The sequence below is a fragment of the Hyla sarda genome, chromosome 2 (genome assembly GCF_029499605.1).
Source record: "Hyla sarda isolate aHylSar1 chromosome 2, aHylSar1.hap1, whole genome shotgun sequence".
Classification (NCBI taxonomy): Eukaryota; Metazoa; Chordata; class Amphibia; order Anura; family Hylidae; genus Hyla; species Hyla sarda.
The window spans coordinates 346,387,705-346,403,476 of record NC_079190.1 but is presented as its reverse complement, the minus strand read 5'-3'; the positions used below and the strand labels follow the sequence as shown (position 1 = coordinate 346,403,476).

Below are 15,772 nucleotides of genomic sequence, written 5' to 3'. Positions count from 1 at the left end.
CCCGCTACCACTGGAATCACTGCGCCACCCAGCACTCACAGACAAGAAAAAATAGGACAGACAAGTTCGAACCAGCACTGGACCCCAACGGTCAAAACTGACTGGAGGACTCCAGGAGGAAATATCCCAGAAAAAACAAGTGACAAAGAAGGAGACAAAGGGGACCCAGCTGAGGTGCCAGTCCAGCCGAAGTTACAATGTGCCAGAACAGAGGGCACGATCTGGATGCAGGAGGTCGCCCACCAAGGCTGTCCTCAAGGCACGGAACAACCGACAGTCAACAAGCAGGAGAATTGACATGCCGGAACTGTCGCGGAACCTCAAAGGCAGCTGAAACAGAAGAGCCACAGGAGAAAGGACCTGAGACACCCAAAGACCGAGACCACCCTCACAGCAAATGGGTAGGAAGACATGAGACGGATAGCAGCCAAACAGAACCGCACCAGGACTGCCATGATCGGAGGTTGCGTGGCAGGAGCTGCCCTAGCAGCGCCAATGAGCCCCTAAGTAAAGGCAACTTACAGGCTAGGACAGCAACAGCTGTAACTACGCCATCCTACAGCACTCTGCCGAAGGGGAAGGACAATGGCAGGGAAAAGAAGAATAGAAACCAAAAGCAACAAACCATCTGATAATAGTAAGCTGAAGGACGACGGCTGCAAAACCAAAGCAGGAACCACACAAGACCTGCATAACTCCCTCTAGGAAGGGGAAGCGGAAGGGCAAGCTACCCCATACGTCAGTGGAAGGGAATAACGAGATGGCTGGACCAGCCATAGCAGGGGTCAGATAAGGCTAACAATAACTCCCCTAGAGGGGAGGAATGCAAAGACCATATGAGAATACAATGACCGCATGAGTAATCGTAGACATCCCCTACCGGCAAGAGTAGCAGGTCCCAAGATCACAAATACATGCTCCAAGGGAAAGAGAAGTGAAGGATTAAAAGTAAATGTCTGTATTTTAGTGCAGGTACTCCGCAAACCTGCCCCTCCAAAAGTGAGGGGCACCAGTGCGCTGGCTGTGAGGGCTACAGCAGAAAACCTCCAAATTACTGCCCATGGAAGGCCACAGATACTCCACATATGGAGGGGGCACGTGCCATCACTGACACGCGCCAATTGTACACACAGGGCCCACTCCACTGAATACACTGTGGTAGTGGCAGGGGCCCTAACTGCCATCAAGGAAGAGGCAATTATAGCACGGACTACAGCCAAAACAATAGCAGACAACTTCGCAACCATCCATGCGGCAGGAAAGTGGTTGCTGCCGCTGTAGAAGGTACATGGCATCTACAAGCTACAGTAAATGGACAAGTACCACCGATAGCGGGGGACTGGAAACTCAGCCGCGGCAGAGTGCGCACTACCCTGGATGGTGTAGAGAGTTCATTGAACACTCAGGGTCACCATTTCAGCAACACCCACAGGTGGAGTACCAGACTGCAGCTGCGGGTGTGGGAGACCTCATGCTCTCCGTGGCGCAGTAATGGGTCCATGCGACATCGGTCCACCCACACGTACAGTGAGGTACCGGAACTGCAGCTGCGCTAGGCCACGCGCTCCCCGCAGGAGATGTAGAAGTTCCATTACACATCGGTCAACTCCCACTCACAGTGGGGTACCGGATCTGCAGCTGTGGATGTGAGAGACATCATGCTCTCCATGGGCGTAGGAACGAGTCCATGCTACATCGGTCTACCCACACGTATAGTGAAGTACCAAAACTGCAGATGCGGGGAGGTATCACGCTCCCCACAGGAGATGTAGAGGGTCCATTTCACATCGGTCAACTTCCATTAGCAGTGGAGTACCGAAATTGCAGCTGCCTGCGCAGACGACACGCTCCCCATTGGTGTCATAGAGGGTCCATTTGACATTATCCCCATGGTAGCTGCAAAGAGTCTGTTACACATGCAGGGTCACCCCTTCCAGCCACATCGCCAGGTACCGACCAACATGTTCCTGTCGAAAAACGGACCAAGGCCCGAAACAGCTGCTCAGGAAACAGGGGCTAGAAAGTACATAGTGCAGACTCCGGGTTCGCGGGCTATGAATCAAATTGGTGCAGTACTGAAGGTATGCGCCACAACACCCGCACTCAAGGCCAAGCCTTTACATTTTGAAAAGGGACATTCAGGGTTAATCACCCTTCTGTCCGCCAACCCCCTACGGCAAGACACCCATGCTCAAAACTGAGAGTTGAGGGGAATTGGAGCCCTGTATCCGAAGATACTGCTATCGGGCAATGCAAGGGGCGATGGAAGCAAGCTTTGAAAGCGGCCCCCCATTGTCAAAAAAAACAAAAAAACACTGAATATATGGTCCCCAGAGGAATGCTTCAGAAATTTGCTTGTCATCCTAGCACAGGCATCATGCAATCTTCGCAGTATCGTTCCGTCAGTATTGATCCGCCAAAAGGCAAAGGATCAGGGGGAAATACCCATAGGAAATCTATGCAGTAGTAATAACTACTTTTGGCCACTAGAGGGGGGCAGCGCTGTACTGTACAGAGCAGTACACAATACACCCCTCAGCCACTGCAGGGCGCAGAGAGCCAAATGAGAAGTTTTTTTTCTTTAAAACAAGGTTAAACAGAAACCCAGGACGGGGCGGGGAGAAGAAGCCGCTTGACCAGCATAGGAGAAAAGCATGCGCTGTCCACGTCCCCCTGCACCCACCATGGAAGAAGGGGTATGTTAATCCCTGGAGCACCACTGTCCGGGGGAGAAAGACAGGCAGTAATGGCGCCGTAGCCGCGGGCAGACAAAAGACCCAGTGGCTGCAGCATGGGGGCTGACCGCCATCATGCAGGAAATGAAAGTGAACTGGTTGAATGATTAAGCTACCCGTAGAAGAATACAGACAGCACAGCCCGATGATGCACTGGGGAAACCACTAGGGTGCTGCCAAAAGACGGCCTAACATTAAAAACGGTGGGGACTAAATTTACTGAGTGCCCCCACAGGACGCCACCACCCCCACGAGGCCCGGGAACATTAGCGGGATACAGCCGCACGGACGAAGCGCCGGCCGCTGGGGAAAAGATAGATGCAGCATACAGTGGCCGAAGCAGAGCGGCAGACACATCAGGACTAGGCCAGAGGAAGAAGCATGGTACGGCCATCCCAGTCCCCACCGTTGCACCGCCTGGCCACATGAGACCGGAGACCTGCTGGCCAAAGAGGGTCCGGCCAGAGAGTAAGAAAACGTGGCCAGCTTGCTGAGCCTGGCCACACAATGTGCAGAAGGCAAGGCTAGGGGGGAACCGGGGTCCTTAGACCTATACAATCAACCATGGCCACATGAAAAGGGGGGGGGGGATGCAGACCAACAAACCTTTCCCTGTAGGTATAGTGCCGCCGGCAACCCAGAGGCCATGAGGGGTCCGGCCCAGCACAGCCACGTGTAATGGCGGCTGAGGAGCCAGGCCTACATAGTAAAGGGCCCCTGGATGAGCATAGAGAATTGAGAGGAAAAGGAGGGGGGAGAGGGAAAAGGGGAGGGAGGAACATACCCACCCACTGACCCCATCTTCATATACTCACCCTTAGACATCTTCGGTTTACAGTGCATACTCTATGCCTGTGCCCCTTAGCCACATATGGGGGAACAGGTAGCGCCATGCTCCTGAACCCCCACCTGAAATAAGGAAACAAAAGGGAGAAAAAAAAACTACATATACGTCCCTAACTAGAAAATAAAAAAGTAAAAGTTCTGACCTGTGTCTGCCTCCTCCTGACACTAAGGTAAAACTGATTAGCTCTGTGCCTGTGGGCGGGTATATCCTGCTGTGAGGAACAGACTTCTTTTTTTGCCTAGTGTCAGCCTCCTAGTGGACAGCAGCATGTACTCATGATCTCTGTGTTCCGCAATGAGGCGACCGAGAAAATATTGCATACTTACCTGCCTTGATCTACCAATGCTGCAATTCTGATGTCTCCCGACCCACTGTGCTCTCTGCATCTTCCTGCTTCCAATGATGTTCCAACCCTGCAGGACGTGCCAATCACTTTCTGCAGCAGTGACCTTCCTCAGTTAGTTATTGGCTGAGTGGGCAATTCTAGCCAGGTTGGCGCATCATTGGAAGCAAGAAGTGGAGAACACTAGAGGGATTGGGGCAGAGGAGTAAGTATTATTTGTTGTTTTTGCAGCACCCGGGTCCTTTATAAAAAGGAAAAACCTTTTTAAAGAAAATTCACAAGAAATAGGTGTTCTATAAATTGTAATCACTTGTAGTGAGAACTGAAACTAATACTCCTTAACATACTTGTAATGGTTTAATGGTTTATTAAAGACAGACGGCACTGTGTCTGTCTTTGCTCAACTATACTGATACAAACTGAAAAATGTTTGCCAGATCCTGGCCTTACTCCTGCTTACATATGACTTTTGAAGAATATGAATGTACAGCTTTATTTTAATTTTCTTATCTCTTAGATGAACTGTTATTATATACACAGTTGTAAGTTACTTTTCTTTTAAAATAAAGTGTCACAAATATAGTGATCTATTGCTTTAACCAATCACTGGTGTCTTTAGTATGTGAGCACATTAAAGGATTTGTCTGGTGGAATTTAATATTTTCTTATTGTTCCCAGGTTGCCTAATAAAATTAACACTCTAACTCATCTTCCACAGCTTCCTCGTAGCTCCAGTACCAGGGTTCCCCATCTGCGGTCACTGACATGCTCGACAATCACTCTGGCCGAGGTGGGACACCTCTGGGGCCAGTGACTGGCTGAGTGGCGCTGTGACGTCACGTCTACAGCTCTGGCCCAGTCCGTCAAGGAGACTTTCAGCGGAGATCGGCCATAGACGGGGCATTCTGGTCCTGGAGTACTAAGAAGCGGAGAAAGGCAATTTAAAGTGTTTATTTTATTCGGGAGCCTGGGGACAATAAGAAAATATTATATTCCATCGGACAAGAGAGAAATACACAAGAGATATATTCACATGTTGAGAAGCAGCTCACAAATGGGGAGATTTATCCAAACCTGTGTAGAGGAAGAGGAGTGCATCTGCCCACAGCAACCAATCAGATCACTTCTATTATTTTTCAGAGGCATTTTTTAAAATAAAAGATAGAATCTCTCCCACTTTTCTCCCCTGAAGTCTTTACTCAAAATAGCATGGAAACCTATTCACCTATCAGCAGCGTGCAACATTTTGGTTCATCTATAGAACTATTTTCAAAGATGAATACATTTCCACACTATTTTGAGTGCTTCTTATCCTTTTTGCTGGTAATGATGGGACCAATGGGGGAGATTCATCAAAAACTGGGTAGAGGAAAAGTTGCCCAGTTGCTCATAGCAACCAATCAGATCGCTTCTTTCAATTTTAACAAGAAAATGAAAAATGAAAAGAAGCGATCTGATTGGTTGCTATGGGCAACTGTTCAACTTTTTCTTCCCACAGGTTTTGATAAATCTCCCCCAATGAGTGCATCTCCTGGAGCATAGCACCCTTTAGTTATATTGGTAACACAATGCCTTTTATATTAACCAGTTGTACTCACATGTTGAGATGCCTGCACCAACCATAAACACCACATTCTTACCTGCAACATATATATAACATAAGGATTAGAAAATATAAAGGAACACAAACAACACCAAACAGAGAAATCACCCCCTACCCATTCACAAGACACAACACACTGTATGAGATTTGCCTGGTTCCATTACGATTCAGGAATCTCTAAACTGTGCCATTGAATATTCTTACAGTGATCACAAATGTACGTAGTATATGACTTTATGACTTTATATGACTTTATATATGACTTTACTCACATTTTTCACTAAGCAAGAACCTGCCGACACCTTCCAGGCTCAGTTCATCAAGGAATTTTTCTGGGGTTCCAATGCCCAGGGTCCGGCTAAAGAGATCACGGAGGAAATCCACTGGAAAATAAAAATAAGAATGCAAATATGAAGCAAAATAAAAGACAATAGTACAGTATAATGTACAGTACTGTGCAAAAGTTTTAAGCAGGTGTGGAAAAATGCTTTAAAAAAATAGGAGTGTCAATAGTTAACTTTTTTAAATCAATTAACAAAAACACAAAGTGAATGAACAGAAGACGAATCAATATTTGGTGTGACCGTCCTTTGCCTTTAAAATAGCATTAAAGGGGCACTCCGGTGGAAAACCATTTATTTCATAATCAACTGGCTCCAGAAAGTTAAACAGATTTGTAAATTACTTCTTTTAAAAAAATGTTATCCTTCCAGTAATTATCAGCTGCTGTATGCTACAGAGAAAGTTGAGTTGTTTATTTCTGTCTGACCACAGTGCTCTCTGCTTACACCTCTGTCCGTGTCAGGAACCGTCCAGAGCAGGAGAGGTTTGCTATGGTGATTTGATTCTATTCTGGAAAGTTCCTGATGTGGACAGAGGTGTCAGCAGAGAGCACTGTGGTCAGACAGAAAAGAACAACTCAACTTCCTCTGTAGTATACAGCCGCTGATAATTACCATTAGTATGGATAAGTATCATTTTTATATGCAGGTTGAAACAGAAACAGCTGTGTAGGAGACTTACAATTGGGGAAGTAACAGCCAAACTCTGCTATAAAGATGAGGTTGTGGAAGACAGTTTCATGACACTATGGAAAGACTGAGCATGGCAGCAAGACACAACATAGATATATTGCATTATCAGGGTCTCTCCCAGGCAAAGATTTAAAAGCAGACTTGGGTTTCAGGATTTGTGTCTCAAATTGTTTTTAAAAAAGCACAGAAAATTAGAGATACGGGCAACGTTGAACACCGTAGATGCAGTGTTTGGCCAAGCAAAGCAAGTGCAGCAGCTGAAAGACACATAGGGGAAGATTCATCAAAACTTATGAAGAGGAAAAGTCGCCAAGTTGCCAATAGCAACCAATCAGATTGCTTCTTTCATTTTTGAAAAGGCATCTGAAAATGTAATGAAGCAATCTGATTGGTTGCTATGGGCAACTGGTCAATTTCCCCTCAGCACAGGTCTTGATGAATCTCTTCTCAGAGCAAGCAGAAACCAGAGCAAGCAGCTGAGAGCAAGCAGAAACCAGAGCAAGCAGCTGAGAGCAAGCAGAAACCAGAGCAAGCAGCTGAGAGCAAGCAGAAACCAGTGGCTCTCAGATACACCAACCTATTGTTCAGAGAACTCTGGCAGTCTTTATGGAATAATTGCAGCCAGAAAGCCATACCTCTTCCATAGAAACAACACAAACAACACAAGTACGCACAAAAAATGATGCAAGAAAATGGCAGCAGTGTCTGCAGACAATGGCCCAGATTTATCAAAATGTGTGAGAAAAAAGCTACAGAGATTTTCCCACAACAACCAATCACAGCTCAGCTTTCATATTTTATCGAGCTGTGGTAAAGTGAAAGCTGGGCTGTGATTGGTTGCTATTGGCAAAATCTCTCCAGTTTTTCTCTCACATGTTTCAGGGCCAATGAGTGTCTGCAGGCAACAGTGAAGTATGTTGGAGGTTCCCTGCAAGTTTGCATCTTCATTTCAGCAAATGGCATTGGGGATTTGGTGAGGATCAATGGTGTCTTTTTTTTCTTCCATACCTGTCTAAAACATTTTCACAGTACGCTAGATGTTTTAATAATAATTAATTATTATTATTAAACTTCATTTTTATTTGAACCTCGTGTTGGCTTCAAAAGCTGCTTTAAAAACCTAAACCTGTTTTTCCACCAAAGCCTATTACAGCACAGTGAGTATATATATTAAAATGTTTATGATAGGTCTAACCACTGGAAATCTTTAATTATTAATCCTGATATCAGAGGTCCCCAGTCCTGTTTCCTGCAAAAGCAGCCATGCATTTGTGGCCACTGTAAGAGTTGCCCGAGACCAAGCCCCCATGTTCTCAGGATTGGTATAAGCTTAATAGCTGAGATGCACAACTGCAACATTTTTACTACAATCACAAAACACAGAAATTGCCAACCATGCCAAAGAGAGGAAAAGTGTCCGCCAACCGGCTACATACATCCCACATGTATACACCCCATTCTACTACTACTATATTTTCTGCCCAGTTTTTATAAATCTGCCATAATACTACATGAAGTTCCATGTACAAGAAGCCCTTTTCTGATCAATGGGACTCGCTAGGCGGGTACAGCTTCCAAAGCAACTGTACTGCCCAGCCTGGTCTGCATCTTCCCACTTTTCAAATAATAAAGTACTATCTGGCAATATACCAATAAGCATGCCAGAAGGGCTCTGTTCACATTACATTGTGTTCAGCATATACATGAGGAGAGTCCCCGGATCCCATGCAGAAGGCATCAATAAGACCCAATTAACCTAAGTTGTGTGAAAAAGTGCCCTTCCGGCATAAGTGCTGCAAAACATTTTTTAATAGTCGACTTTTTCACTAATTTTTCAGTGTAGAGAGATCCTGCTACTAAACTTAAAGGAGATCTGCAGCCATATACACTTATCCCCGATCTGCAGGATAGGGGATAAGTGTCTTATTGCAGGGGGTCAGAACATGGGGGACCCTACTCTGCCGCGGCTCTCCCGTGCAGGAGGCGTGTCGGCAGCAGGATGACACCGTGGCTGACACCCCCCCTGAATGTATCTCTAGGAGAGAGGCGGAGATGCAGCGTTCCCAGCGGTCGGACCCCCCGTGATCAGACGCTTATTCCCTATCCTGGTCAGCACAGCCGTGACCACATTTAACATCTACTGTCCATTACTGGACTTGCCGCAGCTATGGTGTTCGGTATAAAATGGCAGGTAATGGGGTGCTCAATCTAGCTGAACAGCAGCAAACGAAAAGAAAAAAAACTTGTAGAGTATTATAAAGAGGCACTCACCAAATAATGTGCTCAGATTCCTATTTACCATCATGATGTTTCTTCAGACTACAGTAATTTGAAGAAACACCATAATGGTGTGAAACATCTGTTATAACAGTTTTGCTAGTGTGGCTGCACAAAGAATACATAGGAATCTGAGCACATTATCTGGTGAGTGCCTCTTCATTCTACTACACATTACTAAACTACAAAAGACATGTGACAATGATGGTCAGGCAAAAAAAAAAAACAATGTGAAAATGTAGTCCTATGCAACACTGGGTCGGAGCAACACAATTGTGATTCTAACCCAAATCTCTTACTTTCTGATACACTGCTGTTTTCTTCACTGGAGTCGGACTCCTAGAAAAGAAATAAACATGTATGTCATTCACAGGAAGCCAAGTTCATAAAGTGCAGATGTTCATGATATGGTTTTATTAAAACAAAGCATGGATACAAAAATAAGAGGGAAAATAGAAGTCTTAGGTATTTTGCCAACATGCACTATGAATCAGAAACCGCACCAAAATGCCCAATGTGAATAAAGCCTAATAAAAACCACCTGTACACATCTGTATCTTCAGGGTCCACATTACAAGAGTAAGGCCCCTTCACATGGGGGAATTCCCGGCCAGACATTCAGCATGCCCAAGCAGTACAAGCAGGCACTAGGACCACTTAGAAATGCAATGTACATTGTTTTTGCGGAGTCTGAAATTATAATTTCTGAATCATATGTTTTGACCGTGAAATTTCTTCCGTGTGCACGGAGAAACAGAATCTGAAAACATTGGGAGTCTGCTGCAACAGAAATGTAAAGCTTAATTTTCTGCCGGATTCCGCTGTGTGAATGGTGCCTAAGGGTCTGTTAACCCTAAGGAAATTCAGAGTGGAAATTCCTTGCATGGAGAAGTTATTCCGGATTCAGTGCTTATGTCCAGGTCAATCTGCCATGGTCAATATCCCATTGACAAAAGGGATTTCTCTGGTGGATTCTTCCAAAAGACTCAACATGTTCAATCTTCAACTGAAATAAAATCCCTTGTTAGAAGTTCCATTGTGTGAACAGAGCAGTGGAACTCCCAACGAGAGGTTTCTCTCTCTGTAGTGTGAACTGGGCCTAAAAAATACATATAAGTACTAGAAAAAAGGTAATGCCATAGATAAAGATGGAAATTAAAGGAGTACTGCAGCAATAGACACTTATCCTGCGGATAGGGGATCTGAACACTGGGACCCCCGCGATCTCCCATACGGTGACCTGGCATTACCACAGCTCTGTGCGTCTAATGCGCATGTCCTTAACCTCACTGAGGTCGACGAAATGCCCCCTTTAAACAGCTCTATGGGAAAGGCAGGGATGCACAAACGCTGAATCTTTGCCTCTCTCATAGAGATACATGGAGGGGGGCATGTCGGCTGCGGCATCATGCTGTGGCCGACACGCCTCCTGCATGGGAGAGCTGCGGCAGAGCCAGGGCCCCGTACAGGAGATCGCAGGGGGTCCCAGCCATCAGACACTTATCCCCTATCCTACAGATAGGGGATAAGTGTCTTTGGCTGCAGACCTCCTTTAATTATTTAACATATTTACCTCAGAATCCTCCAATGTGGTGGCAGGCTCCTTGGCTTCTTTTGCTTCTAAGACCAGAAATAATCACATTAGAATATTATTTAGAAACGTAAGTATGTGCCAGCGCTGATATCCACTTTCATTTATAACTTTTCAGTAATTTCTGAACAGAACTGGCACTGTACTCTGTTGGAGAACATGGAGAATTGTACACAATGTACATAGCGCAGTGTAAGTGGCGACTCACAATTTAAAGAATGGGGAAGGGTAAGCTAAGCACATGAACCTATCTCACTCAGGTAAGTAGCCTTATTTTTCTTGGCATATAGTCACAAAGATTATCCGATTTTTGCCATATTCAGGCCATGCTATCATTACGTCAGCAAAAATCAAGCTGGCAATATCTTCCAGTTTTATTTGTTGTTGATTCACAGATCGTCCTTCCCATTTACTAAGACATATAGATGCAGTTTGTATTCACTTTAATTAGATGTATTACTAGAATACACTGCTCAAAAAAATAAAATAAAGGGAACACTGAGATAACACATCCTAGATCTGAATGAATGAACTAATCGTATGAAATACCGTATATACTCGAGTATAAGCCGACCCGAGTATAAGCCGAGACCCCTAATTTCAACCCAAAATCCCAGGAAAAGTTATTGACTCGAGTATAAGCCTAGGGTGGGAAATACCTCATCCCCCCCTGTCATCATCCAGACCCGTCATTAACATCCTCATCATCATCCCCTTGTCATCATCCCACACATCCCCCCTTCATCATCCCCTTGTCATCATCCCACACATCCCCCCTTCATCATCCCCTTATCATCCCACACATCCCCCCTTCATCATCCCCTTATCATCCCACACATCCCCCCTTCATCATCCCCTTATCATCCCACACATCCCCCCTTCATCATCCCCTTATCATCCCACACATCCCCCCTTCATCATCCCCTTATCATCCCACACATCCCCCCTTCATCATCCCCTTATCATCCCACACATCCCCCCTTCATCATCCCCTTATCATCCCACACATCCCCCCTTCATCATCCCCTTATCATCCCACACATCCCCCCTTCATCATCCCCTTATCATCCCACACATCCCCCCTTCATCATCCCCTTATCATCCCACACATCCCCCCTTCATCATCCCCTTATCATCCCACACATCCCCCCTTCATCATCCCCTTATCATCCCACACATCCCCCCTTCATCATCCCCTTATCATCCCACACATCCCCCCTTCATCATCCCCTTATCATCCCACACATCCCCCCTTCATCATCCCCTTATCATCCCACACATCCCCCCTTCATCATCCCCTTATCATCCCACACATCCCCCCTTCATCATCCCCTTATCATCCCACACATCCCCCCTTCATCATCCCCTTATCATCCCACACATCCCCCCTTCATCATCCCCTTATCATCCCACACATCCCCCCTTCATCATCCCCTTATCATCCCACACATCCCCCCTTCATCATCCCCTTATCATCCCACACATCCCCCCTTCATCATCCCCTTATCATCCCACACATCCCCCCTTCATCATCCCCTTATCATCCCACACATCCCCCCTTCATCATCCCCTTATCATCCCACACATCCCCCCTTCATCATCCCCTTATCATCCCACACATCCCCCCTTCATCATCCCCTTATCATCCCACACATCCCCCCTTCATCATCCCCTTATCATCCCACACATCCCCCCTTCATCATCCCCTTATCATCCCACACATCCCCCCTTCATCATCCCCTTATCATCCCACACATCCCCCCTTCATCATCCCCTTATCATCCCACACATCCCCCCTTCATCATCCCCTTATCATCCCACACATCCCCCCTTCATCATCCCCTTATCATCCCACACATCCCCCCTTCATCATCCCCTTATCATCCCACACATCCCCCCTTCATCATCCCCTTATCATCCCACACATCCCCCCTTCATCATCCCCTTGTCATCATCCCACACATCCCCCCTTCATCATCCCCTTGTCATCATCCCACACATCCCCCCTTCATCATCCCCTTGTCATCATCCCACACATCCCCCCTTCATCATCCCCTTGTCATCATCCCACACATCCCCCCTTCATCATCCCCTTGTCATCATCCCACACATCCCCCCTTCATCATCCCCTTGTCATCATCCCACACATCCCCCCTTCATCATCCCCTTGTCATCATCCCACACATCCCCCCTTCATCATCCCCTTATCATCCCGCACATCCCCCCTTCATCATCCCCTTATCATCCCACACATCCCCCCTTCATCATCCCCTTATCATCCCACACCCCCCCCCTTCATCATCCCCACCCCCCTTCATCATCCCCACACCCCCCCCTTCATCATCCTCTTCTCATCATTCGCCCTCAGTGGTCTTCAACCTGCGGACCTCCAGAGGTTTCAAAACTACAACTCCCAGCAAGCCCGGGCAGCCATCGGCTGTCCGGGCTTGCTGGGAGTTGTAGTTTTGAAACCTCCGGAGGTCCGCAGGTTGAAGACCACTGCGGCCTTCAACATCATCCAGCCCCCCTCTCACCCCCTTTAGTTCTGAGTACTCACCTCCGCTCGGCGCTGGTCCGGTCCTGCAGGGCTGTCCGGAGAGGAGGTGGTCCGGTGAGGAGGTGGTCCGGGCTGCTATCTTCACCGGGGGCGCCTCTTCTCCGCGCTTCCGGCCCGGAATAGAGGCGTTGCCTTAACAATGACGCAGAAGTACGTTGGCAATGAACGCACCTCTGCGTCGTTGTCACGGCAACGTGACTATTCTGAGGCCGGGCCCGAAGCGCTTAGAAGAGGCCTCCCCGGTGAAGATAGCAGCCCGGAACCAGTATCCCACCGGACCACCTCCTCACCGGACAGTCCTGCAGGACCGGACCAGCGCCGAGCGGAGGTGAGTACTCAGAACTAAAGGGGGTGAGAGGGGGCTGGATGATGTTGAAGGCCGCAGTGGTCTTCAACCTGCGGACCTCCGGAGGTTTCAAAACTACAACTCCCAGCAAGCCCGGACAGCCGATGGCTGCCCGGGCTTGCTGGGAGTTGTAGTTTTGAAACCTCTGGAGGTCCGCAGGTTGAAGACCACTGCGGGTGGGGGAGTTCACTCGAGTATAAGCCGAGGGGGGTGTTTTCAGCACGAAAAATCGTGCTGAAAAACTCGGCCTATACTCGAGTATATACGGTACTTTAGTCTTTACATAGTTGAATGTGCTGACAATAAAATCACACAAAAATTATCAATGGAAATTTAAATTTATCAACCCATGGAGGTCTGGATATGGAGTCACACTCAAAATCAAAGTGGAAAACCACACTACAGGCTGATCCAACTTTATGTAATGTCCTTAAAACAAAATGAGGCTCAGTAGTGTGTGTGTGGCCTCCGCGTCCCCGTATGACCTCCCTACAATGCCTGGGTGTTGGTGGATGGAGCGAGACATGATGTCCCAGATGTGCTCAATCGGATTCAGGTCTGGGGAACAGGCGGGCCAGTCCATAGCATCAATGCCTTCCTCTTGCAGGAACTGCTGACACACTCCAGCCACATGAGGTCTAGCATTGTCTCGCATTAGGAGGAACCCTGGGCCAACCGCACCAGCATATGGTCTCACAAGGGGTCTGAGGATCTCATCTCGGTACCTAATGGCAGTCAGGCTACCTCTGACCAGCACATGGAGGGCTGTGCGCCCCCCCCAAAGAAACGCCACAACACACCATTACTGACCCACCTTCAAACCGGTCATGCTGGAGGATGTTGCAGGCAGCAGAATCTTCTCCACGTTGTCTCCAGACTCTGTCACGTCTGTCACATGTGCTCAGTGTGAACCTGCTTTCTTCTGTGAAGAGCAGAGGGCGCCAGTGGCAAATTTGCCAATCTTGGTGTTCTCTGGCAAATTCCAATTGTCCTGTACGGTGTTGGGCTGTAAGCACAACCCACACCTGTGGACGTTGGGCCCGCATACCACCCTCATGGAGTCTGTTTCTGACCAGTTGAGTGGACACATGCACATTTGTGGCCTGCTGGAGGTCATTTTGCAGGGCTCTGGCAGTGCTCCTCCTGCTTCTCCTTGCACAAAGGCGGAGGTAATGGTCCTGCTGCTGGGTTGTTTCCCTCCTACGGCCACCTCCACGTCTCCTGATGTACTGGCATGTCTCCTGGTAGCGCCTCCATGCTCTGGACACTACGCTGACAGACACAGAAAACCTTCTTCCCACAGATCGCATTGATGTGCCATCCTGGATGAGCTGCACTACCTGAGCCACTTGTGTGGGTTGTAGACTGTCTCATGTTACCACTAGAGTGAAAGCACCGCTAGCATTCAAAAGTGACCAAAACAAAAAGCATAGGAACTGAAAAGTGGTCTGTGGTCACCACCTGCAGAACCAGTCCTTTATTGGAGGAGTCTTGCTAATTGCCTATAATTTCCACCTGTTGTCTGTTCCATTTGCACAACAGCATGTGAAATTGATTGTCAATCAGTGCTGCTTCCTGAGTGGACAGTGTGATTTCACAGAAGTGTGATTGCCTTGGAGTTACATTGTGTTGTTTAAGTGTTCCCTTTATTTTTTTGAGCCGTGTATAATGCCATAATCACATCACTCCCTTCACAATGATCTGACAACCTTGGAGGGAATTCCAGGAATGTATGTGATTGGCAGAAGCTGGAGCTTCACTATACAGCTACACTATAAAGACAAAGCTGTGCAGGTAAGGCTTTGACGTCCAACTGGTGCCATAGGAACCTGCCCCCCCTACATAGGGCAAAACCTGGCTACTTGGTTCCATCCCATGCCAAATAGACACTGGCCGTAGTGACCAGGTCTTACTTTCCATTCTCAGTGAGCAAGGGCCAGGCTGCCATACGTGGCAGCCTGCCCTTGCTCATTGAGGCACCAGAGATCCTGGCATAAACCGATCAGGGGGAGCAGGTAACATATATATGGTCCTCTGAAAAATGACAGCTAAAAACTCTTGTTACCGTGACCTTTTGTGAGCAGAAGCAACTTGTACAGCTTTGGAACCCAGACTGTGACCCCTGTGTATGTATGTATGTATGTATATATATATATATATATATATATATATACACACACACACACACATTAATGTCAGGCGCGAATATTCGCATTTCAAATTTTTATGGCGAATATCGCAAATTCGCGAATTATATTCGCCATATATTCGAAATTGCGAATATTCATTTTTTTCCGCATATTCCTTCTTTTCACTTGTGGGCCAATTAGAATGATGCAAATACACTTATCAGAGGTTATCAACAATATCCCTAGCAACCAATAGTATAGTTGCCCACCCCCACACTGTTTTCTTCCTCGGATACGCGAATATGCAAAT

The 15,772-nt window shown here is 47.1% G+C and overlaps 2 protein-coding genes across 2 annotated transcripts in view; one reads left to right on the top strand and one right to left on the bottom strand.

The window, feature by feature from the left end:
- The window catches only part of SIRT2 (sirtuin 2), a 49,019-nt gene that overhangs the window by 31,942 nt on the left and 1,305 nt on the right, over positions 1-15,772 (bottom strand). Inside the window, exons 2-5 of the mRNA XM_056558209.1 lie at positions 10,413-10,459; positions 9,139-9,178; positions 5,801-5,911; positions 5,524-5,565 (exon numbers count right to left, since the gene is read on the bottom strand). Of these exons, the coding sequence (XP_056414184.1) occupies positions 5,524-5,565; positions 5,801-5,911; positions 9,139-9,178; positions 10,413-10,459 (240 nt within the window). The remainder of the gene's footprint in view (positions 1-5,523; positions 5,566-5,800; positions 5,912-9,138; positions 9,179-10,412; positions 10,460-15,772) is intronic.
- The window catches only part of GPR161 (G protein-coupled receptor 161), a 70,004-nt gene continuing 64,888 nt past the window's right edge, over positions 10,657-15,772 (top strand). The window contains exon 1 of the mRNA XM_056558207.1: positions 10,657-10,690. The gene's annotated coding sequence lies outside the window, so the exon portion shown is untranslated. The remainder of the gene's footprint in view (positions 10,691-15,772) is intronic.